The 10699-nt window shown below is 38.5% G+C and overlaps 1 protein-coding gene across 1 annotated transcript; it reads left to right on the top strand.

Annotated features, from left to right (window-relative positions):
- Nucleotides 1–1147: 1147 nt before the first annotated feature.
- hamp (hepcidin antimicrobial peptide) lies at nt 1148–2192 on the top strand. The gene is made up of 3 exons (XM_084944237.1): nt 1148–1451; nt 1552–1629; nt 1773–2192. The coding sequence occupies exons 1-3, from the start codon at nt 1365–1367 to the stop codon at nt 1878–1880; spliced, it is 273 nt and encodes a 90-aa protein (XP_084800363.1). The 5' UTR covers nt 1148–1364; the 3' UTR covers nt 1881–2192.
- Nucleotides 2193–10699: the final 8507 nt, after the last annotated feature.

Genomic DNA, 10699 nt, shown 5'->3' with positions numbered 1-10699 from the left:
TTGTTCCTTTATTTAGCCGTTTTCTTATTTCATTTCCACCATTATTGATTTTTGTGTTTATTCACAGCCTGATGTTCCTGTGGAATAGTTTTCTTCCACTGGCTGGTTAATTAATCTGTAGGTGTTTCTCATGGCTTCAGTAGCAAAGGAAGGAATGAGAAATCCGGTTTTCCAACAAAACTGTGAGCAGTCTGCTGTTGTTATTATTATGCCATTAAATAAACATGGTTTTAATTGTGCACAGTTTGAAATTTATTCAGAAACTATGAGATTGCCAGGAAATGAGAAATGTTTTGAGGAAACAAAAGCAGCTGTTATTTTGTATGTTGGTTCTTAATTATCTGCTCTAAGAATGATGCATGAAAGAATAAAAACTATGACATAGAACAGATGCAGATTAAAATACCAGAAACAATGCAATTCTTTGTTGTCAACACATAATAAACCTCGCTACATTATTTTATATTCATCTTTAACTCTTGCGTATTGAAACACCTTGACTCTCAAATGGAGCTTTTTAATCCTGGCTACTACTCTCCAGCTCTCAAAGGGATTTAATTTGGTTCAACTGCAGGTTCCTGCGTATTATGCAAAAACTGAACGTGTTGAAAATGAGGGGCTAATTATTCCATTTGAGAGGTTGTAATTACATCCTTTAGACTGAGCAATGGATATTCCAAAGTGGCTCCTTCTCCTTAGTGAAGGATTTCCTGGGTCGAAACAAGTGCGACTCAGTCAGCCATGCAATAGATTGACCTATGCTGTCTAGGCCTTTTGCTGGAGAAAGTACTGTGCTCTTACCAGGGTTCCTCCAGAACAAAAGTCCAATTTACATAATACATATTGCTCTCAGAGATTGTAAAAATAATGGTCTCCAGCAGCGTGTTCATGTGTGGAATTATGTTCTCACAGTGGAAAGTTATTCCCTTAAAAACTCTGTAGATGATTTCATATCTTTCTCAGACACTGGGACCCCACAATCAAAAATAGATCAGTGAATTTCCCCTAGTATTGCAGAACTACAGTAAGGAGAAATGAAGAGGTCAAAAACTTCCCCATTGGGTAACTGTTGCCAGGAAAGGGCTGGGCCTCCAGCAGCGATGAGGCAATACTGAGCCCAACTGTGTATAAAAACCAACACAGTCAGCATACCATCAAACAGGAGAAGGACACGAGCTGACAAGGGTCAGTGAAATATCTAAAGAAATCCACTTGCCCAGGCAATCACCATCCATCACTGGACCTGAAGAATAAATTGAAGGTATTGTGGTGTTCTTCGCTGCACCGGCACCCATGAGAGGGAAGACCCATCAACTCTAATCTTCAAAGGGTACAACAACTTAACCATTTAAACCCCGACCAAAATGAAGGCATTCAGCATTGCAGTTGCAGTGACACTCGTGCTCGCCTTTATTTGCATTCTGGAGAGCTCTGCCATCCCATTTGCTGGGGTAAGAATTCGTCTTAAACTCACTTCATTTGCTTATTAGATATAAATGTTTTGCCAGGACGCTGAGATGCGCCTCCTCAATGTGCATAATTCATTAACAGGTGCAAGAGCCGGAGGAGGCAGGGAGCAATGACACTCCAGTTGTGGCACATCAAGAGATGTCAGCGGAGTCATCAATGGTATGTTCAATCGACTGAATGAATTAAACCAATTACCAAGAGCAAATTAAAATTTAAGTGGATGCATTTTCCCTTCAGAGTACCTTGGTATATAGAGCGGATGGAGTTGAACACCTTGCTCACGTCTTTTGTCTTTCCCACAGATGCCAGATCACATCAGGCAAAAGCGTCAGAGCCATCTTTCCCTGTGCCGCTGGTGCTGCAATTGCTGCCGAAGCAACAAGGGCTGCGGCTTCTGCTGCAAGTTCTGAGGATTCCCGCAACAGCCACAAAATATTAATTTATTATGCTTATTGTCTGACTCTTTCTTAAAGACTTTCTCCATAGCATTTACTGTGCTATACACATTTTACATAATTTTGAGGAGATGTGAATTATGAAACAGCACCGAAAAATGAAGAGCTTCTCTACTGTATTTATTTTATACATTTCAACCATTTTGTGAATTTCTTTTAAAGAGAAAGTCAGATGTGGACATTTCTTTCATTGGAAAAAAGTTGATATTTGGCACTGAATAAAGAATACAAATTAAAAGCAGCTGCAAAAATGTTTTCTGTCATTTTTATGGAAATGTTCATCTACAACAGTTAGCAAGAGATTAGGTCTCAGGTTTGTGTTATTATTAATCAATATCCTATCCCAATTTTACCTTTTGAGATTCTACTTTGTTACATTAAATCATTATATCACTAGAAACAGCTGGCATGTTGCATATGCAATGTTTAATACTCACTACACACAACACACAACGCACAACTCATACACAATTAACATCAAAATTTGTTCTGCTCTCCATCGCTGCCAAATCGTTTACACACTAGTAACTGAACTGACAGTTTATGGTCACATTTATTGTTAATTACTATACATAGTGTTCTATTAGACTCTTAAAATAATGCACAATGAGTTTTTCTTGTTGAGACAAATTACATAGTAAAAAAAAACGTTCTTGCATGTTACCTGAGGTTTATCTGGGGAACAATAAGCAGAAGGTGAGAGCAGAAGCAATATAAACATGAATTAGCCTTCTCAGCTGGGGCTATATTACAGATCATTATCATAATTTCTTATCCGCTGAAATGCATATTGTGATCAGCTCAAATTGATTATCTTTTAAAATGATCTCTAGAGTAAAGGGAAATAATGGAAAGCAAATAAAAGAAATCAGTGCTTATGTGGAAGAAGAGTCTCCTTCTCTGTCTTGTAAAGCATGTTAGGTAAGGATGTAAGAGTGTGCCGGGACCTTCAGGTTACCGTCGTGCTTAGCTAGTAGTATTAGAGTTACTACTGGTAAGAAAAAAGTTTGTGAAGTCGACTCAAACTCAAACATGTGGCTTTCACTAGTTGACCTCGATGAGGATGGTGAAAAAATGGTAACAAAATGTATTGTTTACTAATAATAATACATCAAGTTATGGGGAGTAATGAGGAGTGATGGGGGGTGTTTATGGTTTATAATAAAAGTTTAACTGATCAGGTTTCAGGTAGAATGATAAATTATTGTATAATTAGAACTATATTGTGTATTTTTGCGTAAATTATTATATAAACAAAATTTGCACAGAAAGAGCATTTCTGTCATCCTTTTATGGATTTCTTTTCTACCACTTAGTATCGTGCATATTATGTATGCTATATTATTATCACACCAGACCTTAGAATAGGTGAGCTAAATATAAAAGCTCGTACTACTAAATTATTTTGGGGAAATGCACTGCAATGCCACAGCAGGAATAAACTCACAGCAACAGCATCAAAAATGCTGCCAGAATAAACAAGCTCATAATTTGTGATAAGCTGTGACCAGCTAGGGGAGCTTGCTAACATAGCAAAGTCAGTTCAGGCTTCTACGCATATGTTTAATGATTTCCCCAGAGCAGACAACAAACACAGGCGAAGGTGCATGCATAAAAGCAGCATACACAAATAAATTCACTGGAATTAGTCAATTTGAACAAAGAATTTGTTTTATAGCAATAAATGTAAAATGGTGGGAAAGCATTGTAAAAGCACTCTCCTGCACATTGTGCATATTTTTGCATCACCACAACTGTCATGCACACTCTAGAGGAAAATTCCAACTGACACCCTTCAACATTTATTATAATCTAACAGCAGCGAGTTTAAGTGTGGCTGTTACGCCTTTCATTGGTGCATGCATGAGGAATCAAAACATATTCCTTGTGTTTTGGGCAGATTAGCAGATGAACATACACAGGAGCAGGAATAAATAGGAGCTGAAATGTTCCAGTAGGCAACAAAAATTGAACAAAAAAATAAAGATCTTAAATGTAGAAAAAGAAAAAATATATATATATTACTAGACCCTTTTCTTTCAGAAAAGCTCTACCTCGAAAGATTCAAAATCTTTTTTGAATCATTTTTACATACAGCAGTGTCTTTTCAAAATAAATTGAGTAAACAACATGCTTTTAAACTGCACTTTCATTTAAGTGCCTGGGAAAATGAAAGAAAGAAAAGAAATTGCCTACTCAATGGCCAAGAAATCTTATTAATGGCGCTATACACTATACATCCAAGCTTTTAAAGCAGAATTTCGCCTTCTTCATAAATCTGAGCTGCTATGTTTATTTCCAGTTAATTTGTGGAATGATCATTACAAATATTCATTATTTAAGTTATTATAGGCCCCAATACAGTAGATGGTGTATCCACCAAAGCAAATGTTTTACCTCTTGTGCCTTTAAGACCATGCAACTTTTAAACTAACTTTCTAATTCTAATTAGAAATTAATTCCTTCAGCCATAAGCTGCATAAAAATGTGCATACACCCCTGTTGAAAGGTGTACCTGACGGAAATGCGCTGAAATACCAAATTAAGAAAATTCTGATGTCAGGAAGTAGCAAAGGTAACGAAGCACAGCTTTCAATAGTTAGCAGAATGATTAATAGCAGCTATGAGACAATTCGGTCTGAATATCAATACACATTTTAGTGGTATCATGTATACTTATCTGGTTCTGATTCCTCAACACTGCTTCATCTTTTAACTTTAGCTGCCTGAACATCCAGCATTATATTGGACTGGATTAATAAAAGACTTCTCTGGGAAGTAGTGTGAAGAACAAAAAAATGTAACAAAGCATGGCCCAAAACAAAAAGAAAACAAAATAAAAAAGTCCAGCGCTAAGTATCAACTGTTGTCATTTTCTTGTTAGAAAAGGTAATCAAATTGAACTTTCATTCACATTTTTTTCCATAAACGTCTAAAATTCATAGATTACTTAATATTGGGTGGTTCTGTCCTTTTCACATGCAGAGCTCTGTGTTTCTTCAACACCATGCACGCAAGAGTAAGAAAACAAAACAAAGCAACATATAATGGAAATCGAGCATTTAGAACAGTCTGATACTTGGGCTTGCACAGAGGTTACTTGTGCACATACTGACCATGTTTAATATGAGCATCTATTACTGTACCAGTATTTGACAGAAAATAAGGAAAATCCAAATAGGTCAGCTCTGAGAATAATTTTGAACCAAAAACAGAATTATTCTAGAAATCAAGTGGCCTGCATTTGCTTACTGCTTACACATCTTAGGCTACCTCTGAGTAGAAGATTTTCAGAGAACCGAATGAACCTGAGTGAACTGTTGAATCCAAGCACGACTTCATGCAATAAACTCAGACCTACTTAATAAAGCCAGGCTTTGGCCTTTATTATGTCCGGGCCACTCAAATGCTAAGAGGAGAAAAGAATCATCAAAAGAAAATCAACATCACTGAGGGCAAATAGAACTTCAATAAGCATTTTTAATGACACAACAAGAATGAATGCCAAAGGCATAACAAGCACAATGATCCCTGCGTTGTCTCGTCTTTGATAGTTTAGCATTTCCACCCCAGGCAAGTTTGTTTATTGGATTTTATTCAAATTAAAGTAGCCTCGTTGAGTGTAATAGTGCGTGTGCGGAATTTTATGTGTAGGAGGGAAAGTGACGAAGTGTCCATAAAAGTTGAAGGCTTCACAGGCAGTATATTGTCAGTAAGATCAGGCTGACACCTGGCAACAAGCCGCCAGATGGACGAGGCAAACAAACAGGTAGACTTTGAAGCTCAAACAACACATAACATAACATAAGTCTAGCAAGCTGAAAAACTCCCTTTACTGTGCAGTGGGGACTTAAAGAGTAAATGAGAAACAGCTGTTCAGGCAGGTATCAAGTAAAACATACTGAGGGCATCTAGTGGACAGGTATGACATTACAAGAACAAAAAAAAATAAACTTATAAATGTAGCAAGTAATGGCCCCACCTTACATTCACTCCTCCACATGGCTGATATTGCAAATTTTCTGTGTGTCATCAAAATGACACAAAGGCTACAATGCTGAGATCAATGAAAATTGATGGAGAAGTGCAGCATGGGCTGTAGAATCTGTTCATCTATTGTGTGTTTGTGCATCACTTTCTTTGAACATTGAAAACATGTTCAAAAAACATGTTGAAGCTGTAGCTCCAAAGGGAAGCAGTGGACTGGGAAGGAACCAACCCCCTTATAGGAAAAAAGACTATAAAATCAGGGAAGCCTGGAAACATGTTAGCAGGTTAACTGAGGTGCAGAATAGCATCCAGAGAGACAGGTCCTGGAAATAAAAGGGAAAACAAGATGTCCATAACTGAGGCTCACAACCAGAGATATACCAGAGAATAGGAGAATAAATGGGCTGCTCTCCAAAGATCAATCCAGGGTGTACTCTCAATGATAAGGATAATAGCATAATAGCAAAAAGGGCAGACTCACCCTGATAGAAGAAAGAGGGAGAAAGAGGCATTACCATTACCATCACACTACTGCCAATTGGCTAATGGATCTATCTATCTATCTATCTATCTATCTATCTATCTATCTATCTATCTATCTATCTATCTATCTATCTATCTATCTATCTATCTATCTATCTATCTATCTATCTATCTATCTATCTATCTTGGACCCCTATCAAGGCTTGGACCCCAACTAATATTTGGTTAAATGCCCCTTAGGAAGCTGCACCCCTACCACATGCTTTGGTAGCCTGTCTAAACTGTTTTAACTTGCAGCATTTATCAGGGTTTGATACCTGCCAACAGTATTGAAATTTCATATTGAATTAAATGACCAAAATCTTCTTCGAAGTACCTTTATACTCAAATCGATTTTCTAGAATTAAATTCGAACATATTTTACAGTTGTGATAGTGCCTGCGGTATCAAGAAGGTAACTATTTGTCATAATTACATATAGATCTAGGCAGTACACCCTTTGGGTAGAGGAGCACTCCACAATGCATTTGTGTGTGTGTGTGTGTGTGTGTGTGTGTGTGTGTGTGTGTGTGTATGTGTGTGTGTGCTAAGATGGAATGCCAAGATGGCCTAAGGACGCTTGAGACCCAGTGTGATTTAAAAGGACAGGGATGGGAATAGACAGTTGCTCTCTCACTCTCTTCCCCGTCTTTCATTGATCACCAGATACCTCAGAGGCTGAAGAGTGAACATGTTAATCGACTCCTTAGCTGCCGAGAAACAACCTTCTCCATCCCAAAGCTTTTGGAGAACATTAAGAAGAGTGGTATTGCTATTGACCTGCAGCCATCATTGAGATTCCAACCCTTTTGCCTGAAGAAAGGATCTTCCTCCTGCTGCCCATATCACTTCTCTATACACCTTGTATAATGCATCACACCATACCATTTGCATTTAGATCACCTTTTTTTTTTCTAACATTGCACATTGTGTGTTGGGATCCGAGTCGATACTGCGGTGCGCTCCTAAGGAGAATGGATGGAGGTGGTAATGAAGGCGAACCACCAACACAAACAAGCCACCCGGCCGTTCCTCTGCCTAGCACCATGCAGCACCTGGAGTCGTTAGTTTTAATTAGGGGAGGGGAGTGATAGGAGCTCCTCACCCCCTCCTCTCCCACCTATCCACCCACCTATCCCCTCTGGTAAAGAGCAGCTGAGTACTGCTGTTCTCTCACACTTAGACTCATTCCGCATATTTTCTTTCCTTTCATTAGTAGTGCTTAATTGCTAAAACAAAAGGAGAAAATAAACGGTGCTTCTACGATCTTCTAGGTCAATATATTGGTGAGAACAGTCAGGACTAGCCAATTAAAGCCTTTTTTCCTGTTTAGTTGTCCATCCCAGTTTTTCTCTTAACATATGCTGGACTGACAAATGTACAGACATTATTTGTTTAAGTATAAGTACAGATGCCAGTGGATTAGGGCTAAAAAATTAAATACTGATTGAATTTCTTTACTCAATTAAAAGTGAAAGAGTACAGTCTCTGAAATGTACTCAGAGTTAAAAAGTATGTCTTTGAAGGATGTTTCTACCAGCTATTTCTGTGCAAAGTTAACTAAACCTCATGCTAAATTATTGCAATAATAAAATAACATCAATAGCTGGAAAGACAAAGTTTTCTTGCTTTGCTTTCCATACCTGAACACAAAAATTAATACAGTGAGGGGTTAAAATAGAATTTACCCGTAGATCAGCTGCAGAAGCACAACTCTCAGTAATTTCTATTGAGAGTTCAAGTAGATTTTCTTTGGGTACAAGCTGTAATTGGCTGACCTCTGCTGCTGCCTCACTTTGTTGATTTACACAACGAAATTCAACAAGACATTAGCAGATGCTCCACAAGCGATCTTGGCTGATTTCCATCCCCTACACTGAAAGTATGCTGTTTATACTGCCTTTATACTAGGCAGTATACAGCTGTTATAACAGTTGAACTCAGTGAATGAACCTGATGTAACCTAACACTGACCATGAACATCAAAAGCCACTGTGCGTCGGTCCGACACAATGCTTTGCTGTAAATTTGCACAGCATATCAAAGCAACCCAATTTATCCTGCACTAAACTGCTGAGTGTTTTCATGCAACCTTTTGACAAAACAAAGTTAGAATGCCTAGGTTTGTTTTGCAGGACGTTTGGCAACATAAAAAATGTAAAAGAACTTAGCATCATATGCAGATTCAAAATCTGATTTAAAAAATGAGGACACTGCAGGTTTAAGATTTCAGTTTATCGAAGGCCGCTGAAGAGTCTTTAACTTTAAATACAACTTCTCTTCTTCCTCTCCTGTCCTGTCTTTCTTACATCTTTCCCCATCTCTGAGTGAACCTATCTCGTACTCTTTTCTCTCCCTGGGGAATACAGCAGCTGGACCTTTAGCTAGCAGGTACACTGCAACGAAATGCACACAGTCTCTATGTTTGTCATTATTTGTTGAGTTGATAGAGACTTTACATTTGAAATTACCTGCCACTTAAAAAACATTACCCACTTTATGCTCCTCTTTAGCGTTAGTGCCACTTTAACCATTGAATATAGTGCTATAGAGTCTAATAATCCATACATATATATTGCCTCTTTCATCTCATGGTGCCTGTGCATGTACCACCTTTTATATGTTATTGTTCTTTCCATTCAGGCTCAGTAATATCTTACCTCAAAGCATTAAACCTAAAATAATGAGACTAAGGTACGTGTGTAGAAATGTAGGGAGTACAACAAAAAAATGTCAGATAAATAACTATGAAACTGTGAAAATTCTACCTAAGTAGAAACCGTGAACATGTGGCTGCGAGAATCTTTAGAATCTGTGCTGGCAAAAAAGTCAGTTGAGAGCGAGAGAGAGTGATATATAGTTTCTCAAGTGGACAGCACTCAATAGCTATTTCATGAAATTAACCTCCTGACAGTTGCAGAAACTCGAACAGTAGATTCCAGCATCCTTAAACATCGCTTCCCCTTTGTGACCCTGCTCTCAACACTGATAAGACCATAGTCACCTACACTGCCCTGACATTCCACCCACACACTACACAGATGCCTTGTTAGCTCAAGAAGAGGAAAAAGCAAAGGCACCGTCCTCTAAATTCAGGCAAAAGCATGAGATTAGTCAGTAGGCACTGACAATGTCTTCTGATATTTTAGAGAACAGTATTGCAAATCTCCTGTTTGTCTAATGTTACGGTCCCTATGATGGCTCCTCCAAGCTTTATCTATTTCATTCTTATTCAAAGCTGCATTTGGAGGATTTGGTTCTTGATAGAATCGCTCTGCTCTAACCCCCTCCCTCCTCTCCACTCCACTCCTCTCCATGATTTACATTACCTATCAAATCTTCCAGTCTCTTGCTGTCAAATACTTTACACAGACTTCCAGCCTATACTGCAAAAGCTTAGGCCCTACCTCATCCTCACAGTGCATATATGCCAAACTGATGGGATTGGAGGGTGCAGCATTTTTTGCAGACTTGTTTCTGAAAAATAAGTCCAGTGTTTTGGAAACCTGTAACACTTGGGTAATCACATTGGTATGTAAAGTCCTGTTCAGACTTGGTTCAGACATGTGGAACTTTTTTCTCATTTTCCAAAGCTTCTCCAGTCCCAGCCACACAGTAAAAATGTATACAGTGTAAAACTATTGTATGCTCCAAGTCCATGCTTGCACTGGGAAATGAGGCAACTTGTGTAGGAGAGGTAATGCCTCTGAGGTGAAGCAGAACTCCGAATCGTCCTCTCTTACAGTTCGTTTCAGCAAAGCTGAAAATGCACTTATGGAATAGTCTTTCTTGGATTGTGAATATACACACATCCACATGAGAATTTCCACACTGTGTGCTCATATAGTGACCTTTAAATATTTCACTGTTTGTCAAAACCTGCACAAAAAAAAGAAAAAAAAATGCTACTCTTATATAAAATATTGCACATAGCCATGTGGTGAAATCTGCATAAATCATGTCAGTGTTACTCAGACTTATATTACCCTTGGGAGGGCTATGTGTTTGAGTGCTGCGCAGTACCCCCTGGTCCATGTTGATTATATCAAACAATATGCAGCACGACTGGAATACATAAGGAGACTGGGCACACTCCCCTCGTGGCTAAAACTCTGCAAGAAGAAGCTTTATCTCAGGGCTCAGTTTAATACTCCAGACTTCGGAGAAGCCACCCTGGGGTGGATAGATAGGCCTTGTCATTGTTTTACTGGCTCACACTCCACAATGCAGCTGTATATGCTCCCCTGTGTGCCTCTAGTCAA

This window comes from Perissodus microlepis, chromosome 11 (assembly GCF_051167445.1).
Source record: "Perissodus microlepis isolate ML-2025 ecotype Zambia chromosome 11, ASM5116744v1, whole genome shotgun sequence".
Lineage (NCBI taxonomy): Eukaryota > Metazoa > Chordata > Actinopteri > Cichliformes > Cichlidae > Perissodus > Perissodus microlepis.
The sequence above is the reverse complement of the archived record's forward strand: the minus strand, read 5'-3'. Positions and strand labels throughout refer to the sequence as shown.